The following is a 14,000-nucleotide window of genomic DNA, read 5'->3' as shown; positions in this document are numbered from 1 at the left end:
CGCTCTTAGTGCAGTCCCTGTCAGCCCGGACAGTGTGGAAACCCACGGTGGAAACATTGTGGTCAGGAACATCCGTGTGTAGCCATGACTCCGAGAAAATCATCAGGCTACAATCCCGGATGACTGTCATACAGTCCCTGAATGTCATGGTGTCATAGTTTGACTTTTAGGACCACTGCCCAAGTGAGCAAGTATTTGACGAGTTAGGAGTGAGAATGTGTTGCATTATGCAAATTGTAGAGATACAGTCACTAGGTCACAGTTTCTGTCAACTGGTATCAGGAGAAAGAAATGCAGCCATCAAGGCCCCATTTCCATTTGTTACTCAAGTTCTCATATCCAGTAAAGAGACGCTCTGATACAGATGAGACACTTTGATTTATTCTGACCTTGACTCATAGACTCTAGTCCAGTCTGAATGATGGTGCGGTGGTTGGGCTGCACCTGAAGCTGTTCTCACTCCCAAAAGCACCAGATGAACTGCACGTAAGCAGTTTAGTCAAAACAATAAAAGTTGTACCAGCTGGAAAACAGCTACCCATAAACTAACACAAATACATGAATTTATAAATGCAAGCTCAAGCCAGTTATTTTCTTGTAGTTTTAATAACAGGGAGAATGATGGTTAATTTAAGTGTAAGTTCAGTTGCAGTTTTCAGCGGGGACAGACCAGACTGCTCACTGATGCTGTTAGGAAAGAGTAGAGCTCACATACGTGTGTCACATTTACACCATTTTAAAATCTGGCTTGAATGTTTCTCGAGGAATTTTAAACTGTTTTCTTTTTTAGTATGTGTGTGGCCAAATGTTTTGGATCTTTTTCTGTTGAGGAGTGTTGCAGTTGTTGGTACTAGTGTGCATCTTGTGTCTTTCTTTGTGTATTTGTTTTGGTTTTAAATCACTGACTTTACAATAATTATGTTTTCCCAGACTTCCTGAATGTTGGCAGTCAGAAACTCACTATGACCTGGTGGCCTCAGCTCTGAAGTCCAACCCCTCCCATCTGAGAGAGCTGGACATGAGAGGAAGCAAGCTGAAGGATTCAGGAGTGAAGCTGCTGTCTGCTGGACTGGAGAGTCCACACTGTAGACTGGAAGCACTTTCGTCAGTTCACTTTCTCTCTTTTTATTTTGGAGATCTTAAACTGAACAAAAATTTAAACACAACACAAAAACTGAAAATTATTAATCAGGCATTCATCTTCTTTCACCTTTCCGTTTAAAAATGTTCCTCAGTTTGTCAAACAGATCTCTGAAAACACCAAATGAAGTCAGTATGTGGAGAGAAAAAAAACATACTGTTTTCCTCATAGTTCTTTAAATAGAGTTCATAAGCGTGTCAGTGTTAGCTTGTAGAAATGTTTTTACTACTCCTCCTCAGTGGTTTCTCAAAGATCTTCAGTTTTTGCAGAATCTGGCATACAAAGTCCAAAACATCCTAAAAAGTTCTGAAATTACTTTGTGGTGCAGTTTAAATGGAGAAATGGAGAATCAAAACTCTGAACCGCCAAAACTGAACCCCGCCTCTCACCTAGTGTCAGCTGGGATAGGCTCCACCCCCCGTCTCCCTGAATGGAATAAGCGGTTACAGAAAATGAATGAATGAATGAACTTCAGCTTTTGTTTTAGATTGTCTGTTTATTTGCTTCATCGTAGCAGAGACATGTCATGAAATAATCAGACAGAAATTTTAACAAGAAATTGTACAACATATGAAAGAATTAATCGCACAAACTTGGGATTTTTTATGTAAAAATAGGAACAAAGAATAACAAACGCTGTCTTTAAAATTTTCCTCATTATTAATGTTATATTTGGGTTATGGTGTGTAGTTGTTGGCAATCACAATTCTTTTATCGTAACCTCTCTGATTCAGATGTTATCCCCATTAACGTGCACGTTCACAATTCACAAGAGCTCGCTCAAAGTTCAGTTCACACAGAATAAAATGAACTGGTTCACAGTAAGGTTTTTCTTATATTTATTTATTTATATATTTTTATTCATTCGTTTTAATAAATAAAAATCTTATGATCATCAATGTTTTCCAAGTCTGGTTGAGTGCTTCAACCATTGGCTCTTTTTTGCATTCTAACCTACAAACCAGTGCAGGTCCGAGCAAACTCCTACATGAGTCATGAAACGCTTTTATGTCCGTGATCACAGCGTAGGAATGATCGCGCGTTGATAAATGTGGCCACTGAAACAAACTTCATTTACATATCCTGCCCCAATATATTCTGGGTTTAGACGCCCCGCCCCCAGAGTTTACGACATGAAGAGGCATAATGACTCTGAGCTAGAAATGGAAACACTGCGACACAGGTCCAATAAACCAACTGGTTCTGTTTGGTGGCCTGAAAAGTTTCTTCAAAGTAAGTCAGAAAAACACAGTGTGTCAGTCAGTTAGTTTATACATCCGTGATATGAACCGACGTATAGCAAACATATTTATAATATTAACCTGTGGATTACGTAATATTGACATTATTATAGTTACATTAAAGTTTATAATTGAGCCAGACCGAAGACAACGTGGCCACGTTGATCAGATCAGCTTCCACTTCAGGCATAGCAGCTGGTGGAGGAGACACAAACACACCACCTGCGTCCCAGCTGGACAACGATAAAAGTTCAAGACTCAGTCCCACAGACCAAGTCCCACAGACCCAGTCCCACAGACCCAGTCCCACAGACTCAGTCCTACAGACCCAGTCCCACAGACCCAGTCCCACAGAGCCAGTCCCACAGAGCCAGTCCCACAGACCCAGTCCCACAGACCCAGTCCTACAGACCCAGTCCTACAGACCCAATCCTACAGAGCCAGTCCTACAGACTCAGTCCTACAGACCCAGTCCCACAGACCCAGTCCTACAGACCCAGTCCTACAGAGCCAGTCCCACAGACCCAGTCCTACAGACTCAGTCCCACAGACCAAGCCCCACAGACCCAGTCCCACAGACTCAGTCCTACAGACCCAGTCCCACAGACCCAGTCCTACAGACCCAGTCCTACAGAGCCAGTCCCACAGACCCAGTCCTACAGACTCAGTCCCACAGACCAAGCCCCACAGACCCAGTCCCACAGACCCAGTCCCACAGACCCAGTCCCACAGACCCAGTCCCACAGACTCAGTCCTACAGACCCAGTCCCACAGACCCAGTCCCACAGACTCAGTCCCACAGAGCCAGTCCCACAGACCCAGTCCCACAGACCCAGTCCCACAGACCCACTCCCACAGACCCAGTCCTACAGACCCAGTACCACAGACCCAGTCCTACAGACCCAGTCCTACAGAGCCAGTCCCACAGACCCAGTCCTACAGACCCAATCCTACAGAGCCAGTCCCACAGACCCAGTCCTACAGACTCAGTCCTACAGAGCCAGTCCCACAGACCCAGTCCTACAGACTCAGTCCTACAGAGCCAGTCCTACAGAGCCCGTGATGAAGTGCATGCTGATGAAGGCCTTTACAGTATATAATATTTTCTCATCGGCTAAACATTATTAAGTGATGAACGGGCTACAAATACTTAGACGCCAGTCAGTATACAGTTAAAATCAGTTTTCCATCTCAGTCAGATTTATTGCTGCAGTCCGTGCTGATTCAAAGTTGCATGCACGAGTTGAAACCTGACATGAGATTTGATCATAACCTTCGCTCACATCCACATCAATAAATGCCAAACTATATGTGAAAATGACCGTATACCCAGTTTTGTTGTACATTTGTTTAGTAAATGAGGCCCAATTTGAAGCTGAAGTGGCTTGTGATCAGAATTGTTTTTTGCGACTGTCAGATTTCATCTGTTGGATTTGTTCATTGAACTCCTTCAAATATCCACATGAACTGGCTTCAGGAGTCCTGGTAGCCAGCTGCCGTAAATCCTCAGGTGCCATAAAACAAATGTCGTCAGCTGTCACATTGAAATTCATGACTTGCAAACTGACATGCTCAGTTCAACATATGAGCGTGCTCAATCAGCGCTGCTCTTTTACTGTGTTCATGCATGACACTGATAATCTCTTTGTTGACAGATTTGCTAACTGTGGACTGTCAGAGATCAGCTGTGTTTCTCTGGCCTCAGTTCTGAAGTCGAACCCCTCTCACCTGAGAGAGCTGGACCTGAGCAGAAACAACCTGCAGGATTCAGGAGTTGAGCTGCTCTCCTCTGGACTGGAGAGTCTACAGTGCCGACTGGAGACTCTGAGGTCAGACACCACTTTATGAGCTCTTTGATGAGCTGTATTGTGGAAATTTCATTTGATTTAAAGTAGAGATGAAGCACTGGACAACATGACTGTGGTCTGTTTGAATTTTACTTTAGGTAAGATATGAGACTGCAATCAAACTTGACATCCACCTGGATTTTCTGGAAAACTAGATTGTATTTCACATTTTCACCAGCAGGGCATAGCCATCTTACAAAGAGCTAGCTGGTGACGTCAGTGGGTTGGTTCAACTTGGTACTGTAAAACATGTTTGGCCCTCTGATGTCTGCTTTTTTCTTTGACAATATTTTCTTGTCAGTCAGTGTCTGAGAGGTTTTGAGTAGAGTGGTGTATGAATGTACATGAAGTCATGTAGTGCCGGACAGATCGTATCATCAGTCAAGTTCAGGCAGCTCTTCACATTCCCTGCTGTCGTCTGACTAAGCACATACAGCCAGCAGCAGCAGCGACCCACCGTCTGACACTGGCACACCTTGAGGACAGAAACAGAGGGCTCAGCAACGTTCTATAACAGTTTTGTCTGGTCACAAATCTTTGGTCTGGGACTATAAACAATGTGTTCTGGTGTATAACCTTTAAATTCAAGAATCTGTCAGGCCAACTGGACTCTCTAGATTGTATCTCATTATCTCACCAGTCTCACCTACGTAGCCCGGTGAGTTGCTTTAATGCTGTTTACAGGCTGAACGCCGTTTGTGTAGGGTAGCTAACTTTGTAAGTTTAAAATATGTCAGTCTTTATGTCTGTGAAACTAACTGACATTAGACTAATGTAAGAACAAACTTAAGACTAACACATGAGGCTAATCTAAAATATCTCGAAAACAGACCCATGTCTTTCTCTGTTCGAGCAGCTATGTGAAGCAGCCATCACCTGTCCTGCATAAACCTAAAAGACCTAAAGTGAGGTCTTTAGACCTGTCTCATAGCAAATATCTCATAAGCCCTCATGGTCCAGCACCCATGGAGACTTGATGTGATGATGGTGAGTAAGTCAAGGTACATATGACTGAAGTCCACGACCAACAGTAAAGTCCATCTACTAGCATACAGCTCAGGGAAAGAAATTAAAGGCCATCACTTGTTACAAATATCTCGGTATTTGGCTCGATGACTCCCTGTCTTATTAACCTCAGGTTGATGATCTTAAAAATGAAGTTTTATTTCAGAGACAAGTCCTGTTTCTCCTTTAAGGCTAGGAAAGACTGGCTGCTGCTACATTGGTACCCGTTCTGAATTGTGGTGACCTGTTGTACATGAATACATCTACACATTGTTTACATGTGAGATACTGCATATCAATCAATCAATCAATCAATCAATTTTATTTATAAAGCCCAATATCACAAATCACAATTTGCCTCACAGGGCTTTACAGCATACGACATCCCTCTGTCCTTAGGACCCTCGCAGCGGATAAGGAAAAACTCCCCAAAAAAAACCTTTAACGGGGAAAAAAAACGGTAGAAACCTCAGGAAGAGCAACTGGGGCGGCAGTAGCTCAGTCCATAGGGACTTGGGTTGGGAACCGGAGGGTCACCTGGCAGTAGCTCAGTCCATAGGGACTTGGGTTGGGAACCGGAGGGTCACCTGTTCAAGTCCCCGTCCAGACCAAAAATATGGAGCGTGGACTGGTAGCTGGAGAGGTGCCAGTTCACCTCCTGGGCACTGCCGAGGTGCCCCTGAGCAAGGCACCGAACCCCCCAACTGCTCAGAGCCTGTCATGGGCAGCCCACTCTGACATCTCTCCACTTAGTGCATGTATAGGTCCAGTTTGTGCATGTGTGTGTTCGGACCTGTGTGTAATTGACAACAGAGTGAAAAATTGAATTTCCCCTCCGGGATTAATAAAGTATATAAAATTTTCAAAAAAAAAAAAAAAATCCTTTTCCAGGACGGACAGACGTGCAATAGATGTCGTACAGAACAGATCAACATGATAAATTAACAGTAATCCGTATGACACAATGAGACAGAGAGAGAGAGAGAGAGAGAGAGAGAGATGCAGGTAATGACAGTAGCTTACAACAACATTATTGAAAGTAATAATATTATAGTTATAGTTCTGGCTACTGTGGTACAATATGTTGAAAGTATGTATTAATATCTGATAGTATACATGTGTGACATGTGTATCATATCACTGTACAGTTTATTCCAGGGCTGGTCAGCCATCTTTGACCTTTCGTAGGCTCAGTCACTGGTATTTGTTCATTTATAAAGCTGCACTGGGTAAACTCCCTTCATACATTTGTACTTTTACTGTAAGTAAGTAAGTAAGTAAGTAAGTAAGCTTTATTTGTACAGCGCCTTTCACAGACCAGGGTCACAAAGCGCTTTATAATCACAACAAAACAATACACAGTTAAGAAGTACATACAAATTTAAATTAAAAAAGGCCAAGACAACTCAGTGACAATCATAGCAGCCCCAAGACAATTAAGCAAAAGCCTGAACAAATAAATAGGTCTTAAGTTGCCTTTTGAAGGAGTCAACAGACTCCATCAAATGCAGAGAGAGCAGAAGATCGTTCCAAAGCCTGGGAGCAACAGCCTGGAAGGATCGGTCTCCTCTGGTCCGGAAACGAGTGCGCGGAACCATCAGCAGATTCTGATGCACAGACCTCAGAGCCCGACCTGGGGTGTAAGGCTGGATCAGATCACTGATGTAAGGTGGAGCCTGACCATGCAAAGCTCTGAAAGTTAAAACCAGAATTTTAAAATTGATCCTAGAGGAAACTGGCAGCCAATGAAGAGCTTTAAGAATAGGGGAGATGTGTGTCCTCCTATTAGAGCGGGTCAGAATTCTCGCTGCAGAGTTTTGCACTAACTGCAGACAAGACAGCTCCTTCTTGTTCAGACATGAAAACAAACTATTACAGTAGTCTAAACGCGAAGACACAAATGCATGAATGATCAGCTCCAAATCATTTTGTGACACCATTTTCCTAAGTTTGGAGATTTTCCTCAGCTGGAAAAAACAATTTTTGGTCAGCTGTTTGCAGTGTTGCACTAATGACATGTCTTTGTCCAATACAACACCCAGGTTTCTTTGGCTCGGTTTAACAGACTGGCCCAAGTCACCTAAGTACTGGTTAATCCCTGGAATTGAGTCATCAGGGGCAATAACCAGTGTTTCTGTTTTGTCCACATTTAGCTGCAAGGTGTTATCACTTAGCTATTGTTTTATCTCCACCAAGCAATAAACTAAGGAATTTAGCCTCTTGAGCTCAGTCGGCTTGAAAGAGCAGTAAAGCTGGATATCATCAGCAAATATGTGGTACGAAACATCAGAAAATCTCTGGATGATTTTTCCCAAGGGAATCAAATACAACAAGAATAATACAGGACCCAAAACAGAACCTTGAGGGACTCCACACAACAGATCTGCTGACTCAGACCTTATTTGGTTAGCTGTGACACTAAAGCTACGCCCAGATAGATATGACGAGAACCAATGTAAAACTGACCCTGACAGTCCTACTTCATCCCTCAGTCTACTCAGCAGGATCTGGTGGTCGACGGTGTCAAAAGCTGAGGACAGATCTAAGAGAACTAGAACAGTGCATTTTCCCGAATCAGCAGACATCATAATGTCACTGGACACTTTCAGTAAGGCTGTCTCCGTAGAGTGATGTTTGCAGAAACCAGACTGAAACGTCTCATGGATGTTACTTTGATCCAGGAATAATGACAGCTGTTCAGAGACCACCTTCTCTAGGATCTTGGACAAGAGTGGAAGCTTTGAAATAGGCCTGAAATTACTGAGGTCAGTCAGGTCTAAGCCTGTCTTTTTAAGTAAAGGCTCCACTATGGCATGCTTAAATGTATTGGGAAACACACCTGTAGAAAGAGAGAGGTTAACCATTTTGGTAACCCAGGGGCCAATTACATCAAACACTTTCACAAAGAGCCTAGGATGTCGGATGAGCAAGAGGAGGGTTTCATCTTGGACACCAGTGCCGAGATATCAGCAAGAGTCACAGACTTAAATGAGGACCACAAGCTGGAGACAGGCTCAATGACAGCAGGGGTTCCACACAAAAGAGGAGGGATTTTCTCCTTGATCATCCTAATTTTGTCAGTGAAAAATCTCAACAATGCATTGCTGTCAGCTTCACAAAAAACAGGGGTAATTGGAGCAGCAGGACATACAAGAGAATTGATCGTGTCAAACAACACTTTAGGGTTTTTCTTATTTACTGTTACCAGTTGACGAATATAGTCAGATCTGGCATTTTCCACCATCTCATTGTATGAGGACGCAAGATCCCTGAGATAAAGTCTGTGCACCTCAAGGTTAGTGGATTTCCACAGACGCTCAGTCTTTCGACATAGTCTGTTCAGACTCAGGGTATCTTCATTTGTCCAAGGGCACACTTTTTTCTGTATTGACAAGTTCGATTTAACAGGTGCCACCTGATCCAGAATTTTAACACAGTGATTGGTAAAACAGTGAATGAAATTGTTCACATTGAGGCAATCCATGAACAAAAGACAGTCAAACATAGCAGAAAAACTGTCTGCAGTATTAGCAGAGATAACACGCCTCTGAGACCTAACTTCTAAGGGCTTAGGCTCAGGGCTGAAGTGCAGATCAAACAAAACAAGACAATGATCACTCAAATGGACGTCCTGTACAGACACATTTGAAATGTCAAGGCCAAGCGTAAAAACCAAGTCTAAAATGTGGCCTTTTTGGTGTGTGGGCTCAGAAACATGTTGCTCAAAATTAAAAAACTTCAGTCAAAGTTAAAAGTTCCTTTGCGGAGCAAGATGAGCTGTCATCAACATGAAGGTTAAAGTCTCCAAGGATTACAACAGAATCCAACTTTATTATGGAGGATAAAAAGTCACTAAAACCCTTCAGAAACACAGCAGCAGGACCAGGAGGACGGTAGATTGACACACAGTAGAATGGATTTGAAGAACCCACCTTGACCATCTGGGACTCAAATGAAGTGAATTCCTGGGTCTGGGTCACTTTGCATGTGCAACTGTCCCTGTATACAACAGCCAGACCCCCCCCCCCCCAACGACGACAGGGGCGGGGCTTCCCGACAGCAGAGCAGCCAGCTGGACAAAGTTCATTTAGATGAATAAACTNCCATCTGGGACTCAAATGAAGTGAATTCCTGGGTCTGGGTCACTTTGCATGTGCAACTGTCCCTGTATACAACAGCCAGACCCCCCCCCCACGATGACAGGGGCGGGGCTTCCCGACAGCAGAGCAGCCAGCTGGACAAAGTTCATTTAGATGAATAAACTCTTCCTCTCTCTGCCATGTCTCCGAAAGACACATTAAATCCAGCTTTTCTCTTGTGAAAAGATCATTCAGAGAGAAGGATTTATTTGCAATAGACCGAGCATTCAACAGGCCGATATGCAAAGTTCATGACGTCACGGAGGCAGTGTCCGCGGAGCGCAGCGGGATTGGTCGAAGGCATGTCCAGCGGTCACGTGGGCTCCAGCTGGACCGTGTGGGCAAAACCGGTGTAAATACGGAAGAGCATGGAGGCGATGAAAGCCACTGACCACTACTCCAGCGCTGTGTAGGCTCCAGGACTTTCGTTGTGGTCCAAGCAGACGGCAGCGTGGATGTGCTGTCACACACATTGAGGAGAGGGATCCGGCGCAGACACCTTGCGTGTTCTCCATGGCCGAGGATGGCAGAGCCCAGGCATGCTGCAGCGCGTCTTCGCTTGACCTGGACTCCGGAACGCGAGCCTCTTTTCCTCGATTTCCTGCGGACTTTGCCCGGAGTCCGACAAAGCAGCAAGTACTCAGGTGAGTCGGGGTCGATGATAAAGGGAGGGGGGGGAACGCTTGTTTGTACCTGCCTCGTGTATCAAACAGGCCCTCCATCGACTCTTTGATACGAAACAGAGAGTCCCTATCATAGATCCGTAAAGCGGAGACACATCCATTTGAAATACGGGCTGATATGATCACATATGTTGTAAAGATGACCATTAGAAAACTATACAGCAGGAGACGAGCCATGGCACTGCCAGTCACAGGCGCCATCTTGAGCAGCATCTACCAAGACTTTCCACTTCTACACCCATGAGTTTAGTCCCTTAACTTGCACAACAGAGACACTCCTTAGATTGACATTTGGCCCTGCCCTTAACAGATGTACACAAACACCATGATTTTAGTTTGTTATATGAAGGCTAACATTTGTTCTAAAACTATTTTCTCCATGACCGTACCAAAACAGGTAACACAGGTGTGGCTGAAACATTAGAACTTGTAGAAACTGGAATCTTTGCAGCCCTAAATTTGTTTTCCCAAACACCAGCTTTAAATAAAAGGAATATGTCACTCAGATTAAGCATTATAGCCTTCAAACAGAACTTCAGTATGTGCAATAAGTAGTAATTTGGATTTTGAAGGAATTTTTACAATATTTAAGTGAAAATGACCCCTTAACACATGTTTTTGAGTCAGTCCATTGAACAACAATCTTATCCAACTTAATAGAGATAGATTATGGTCAGTAAATGCATGGATATTTTAGAAAGTCTTTTCCATGGCTTTGGGTTCAAGGTCCACGGAGGAACCATGAATCAGTTCCAAAGTTCTTCTGTTAGTAGCAGTGTGTGTGTGTGTGTGTGTGTGTGTGTGTGTGTGTCTATATAACTGTCTCACCTCAGCCCTGGGTCCCTCAGGTGCTCTGCAGCAGGCATAGATGTGAGCCTGCTCCCCCGTCGTCTCTGCCAGCTGTCTGACCAGCTCCAAACCAATGCCTCTGTTCGTCCCAGTCACTAAAATGTTGCCTTCCAGTTTCACTGACATGTTTGCAGCTCAGCAAACACACCCACGCAGCTGTTTGACTGCTATCTCGCGACAGTGTTGTTGTAATGCTGGTTATGTGTGCGTCATGCACTTAATATACTGTAGGTGTGTACTGCACAAGGAAGCTGGAGTAAGCCTCNGTTCTCCATGGCCGAGGATGGCAGAGCCCAGGCATGCTGCAGCGCGTCTTCGCTTGACCTGGACTCCGGAACGCGAGCCTCTTTTCCTCGATTTCCTGCGGACTTTGCCCGGAGTCCGACAAAGCAGCAAGTACTCAGGTGAGTCGGGGTCGATGATAAAGGGAGGGGGGAACGCTTGTTTGTACCTGCCCAGTGTATCAAACAGGCCCTCCATCGACTCTTTGATACGAAACAGAGAGTCCCTATCATAGATCCGTAAAGCAGAGACACATCCATTTGAAATACGGGCTGATATGATCACATATGTTGTAAAGATGACCATTAGAAAACTATACAGCAGGAGACGAGCCATGGCACTGCCAGTCACAGGCACCATCTTGGATCCTGTTACTGAACAGAGATCTAACTGTAGCTACAGTCTGAGATCTCAAAACGTAGTTTTGTTGTCTGTTCCTGGTTCTCAGACTGAGCTGAGGAAGAAAGCTTTTATGTGTTCTGCTGCTCTCACCTGGTAACAACCTTCAGAAAGAGTTGAAACTGCGTGGACTGGTCTCTGCCTGATTTTAAAGCTCTCATAAATACAAGGATGAATGAATCGGTTGGTTCTTGTCATTGTGTGAAGATGTTGAACATGTTACTGTGTATTTTTATGTTTTAATTGTATGGTTGTTTGACTGTAACTTTATGTGTGCTGCTGTCTCAGCCAGGTCTTCCTTGTAAAAGAGGTAGTTGATCTCAGCGGGACCCACCTGGTTAAATCTGGGTTAAATAGAATAAAAAAATAAATAAGAGAAAATCCCACTCATTAGCACAAAACAATGGAACACTTAAAAAAAACTAAAAAAAAATGGATTAGATTGGATTATAAATAGATTTTTTAATTTATTCTTCATTCAGATTGAGTGGCTGCAGTTTGTCAGAGATCAGCTGTGTTTCTCTGGCCTCAGCTCTGAAGTCCAACCCCTCCCATCTGACAGAGCTGGACCTGAGCGAAAACAACCTGCAGGATTCAGGAGTGAAGCTGCTGTGTGATTTTCTGGAGAGTCCACACTGTAGACTGAAGACTCTGAGGTCAGTTCTGTTTTGTTTTTGTGGAGCTCAAATCTCGATGAGGAAAGTCTTAAAGTTTGCACTGTTGTGAAGAATAAAAGTAATTTAGTTTTCAGTGCAATATGGGACATGTGCAACATATGTCCTAACTATAAGAGCCAGTCCTATCTATGAGCCAGCCCTAACTATAAGAGCCAGTCCTATCTATGAGCCAGCCCTAACTATAAGAGTCAGCCCCAACTATAAGTTTCAGCTCTAACTATAAGAGCCAGCCCTAACTATAAGCTTTATCAAAGAGGAACATCTTAAAGGGGACCCTCAGTCAAATTAAGAATTCCAGTGTTGTTGTTTCCATGGCCTGGGGAAGTTCAGTCATACTGCCTCTCAGAGCCAGAAACCAGAGAAGGAAGTCTCAAAGCTGTCATGTCATAGGGTGTACAGTGATGAGCTGCTCCACAGACAATGACTGGTGGACTGATTGTGTTTCAACTTCTGACTATATTTTGGACTGGTTTAAGATAAGATAAGATAAGATAAGATAAGATACACCTTTATTGATCCCACAATTGAGAAATTCCAGTGTTACAACAATCAGGGAGGAGAGTCAGAATAAGAATTTCAAAATTTCAAAACTTAAAAACTAGGTATGCAGAAAAGTACAAAAATACAAGAAAAGGCAATAATAATAATAATAACAATAATGAGCAGTGGATTCAAGAGAGCATATTTAGTGCAGAGTGATTGTATGTGCAAATAAAGTACAAGCAGCCTGGGAGCCTCTGGTAGGTCCCTGTTAATAATCCCCAAGTTGAGTCTAAAAATAAGAGGACTTTTGCAGCCATTACCCTAAACCCTGGAGCAACCTGCCAGAGGAAGCAGGGGGCAAAAAATAGAAATATGTGACAGGATAACATGGACTCCTGACAAAAAAGAGTGTTGATCTTGTAATTACAGACTTAATCACTGTGAACTACCAGAGATCAGCTGTTTTTCTCTGGCCTCCACTCTGAAGTCCAACCCCTCCCATCTGACAGAGCTGGACCTGAGCTACAACAAGCTGCAGGATTCAGGAGTAAAGCTGCTGTCTCCTGGTTTGGAGAGTCCACACTGTAGACTGGAGACTCTGAGGTAGGTGATATATTTTTGTTTCTGTTTGGGATCTGACAAGAATGTGTGGTTTGTTAATGTCTTACTCGTACTCGTACTCATCATCCTCCACTTATCCGGGTCGGGGTCGCGGGGGCAGCAGCCTCAGCAAAGAAGCCCAGACAGTCCTCTCCCCAGCCACTTCCGTCAGCTCTTCCGAGGGAACCCCAAGGCGTTCCCAGGCCAGCCAGGCGATGTAATCCCTCCAGCGTGTCCTGGGGCAGCCCACGAGGTCTCCTCCCAGTTGCACATGCCCGAAACACCTCCCAGGGGAGGCGTCCGGAAGGCATCCTTACCAGATGACCGAACCACCTCATCTGGCTCCTCTCGATGTGGAGGAGCAGCGGCTCTACTCCGAGTCCCTCCCAGATGTCCGAGCTCCTCACCCTATCTCTAAGGCTGAGCCCAGCCACCCTGCGGAAGAAACTCATCTCGGCCACTTGCACTCATGATCTCATTCTTTCGGCCACTACCCAAAGTTCGTGACTGTAGGTGAGTGTTGGAACGTAGATCGACCGGTAAATCAATCAATTTCAATTTCAATCAATTTTATTTATAAAGCCCAATATCACAAATCACAATTTGCCTCACAGGGCTTTACAGCATACAACATCCCTCTGTCCTTATGACCCT

The 14,000-nt window shown here is 44.2% G+C and overlaps 1 protein-coding gene across 6 annotated transcripts in view; it reads left to right on the top strand.

The window, feature by feature from the left end:
• The window catches only part of LOC126397831 (NACHT, LRR and PYD domains-containing protein 12-like), a 34,063-nt gene extending 20,235 nt beyond the window's left edge, over positions 1-13,828 (top strand). For 2 of the 6 annotated variants that reach the window (XM_050056822.1, XM_050056821.1), the window contains exons 6-10: positions 931-1,104; positions 4,038-4,211; positions 12,069-12,242; positions 13,176-13,349; positions 13,468-13,826. In XM_050056822.1, the coding sequence (XP_049912779.1) occupies positions 931-1,104; positions 4,038-4,211; positions 12,069-12,242; positions 13,176-13,349; positions 13,468-13,567 (796 nt within the window). In that variant the 3' untranslated portion in view covers positions 13,568-13,826. Of the gene's footprint in view, positions 1-930; positions 1,105-4,037; positions 4,212-4,327; positions 4,347-12,068; positions 12,243-13,175; positions 13,350-13,467 lie in introns of those variants that run through there. The other 4 variants (XM_050056820.1, XM_050056819.1, XM_050056823.1 and 1 more) reach the window with 4 other exon arrangements.
• The last annotated feature ends 172 nt before the right edge of the window (positions 13,829-14,000 follow it).

The sequence above is a fragment of the Epinephelus moara genome, chromosome 11 (assembly GCF_006386435.1).
Source record: "Epinephelus moara isolate mb chromosome 11, YSFRI_EMoa_1.0, whole genome shotgun sequence".
NCBI classification, from domain to species: Eukaryota; Metazoa; Chordata; class Actinopteri; order Perciformes; family Serranidae; genus Epinephelus; species Epinephelus moara.
Note: the sequence above shows the minus strand (reverse complement) of the source record. Positions and strands in the feature narration are given on the sequence as shown.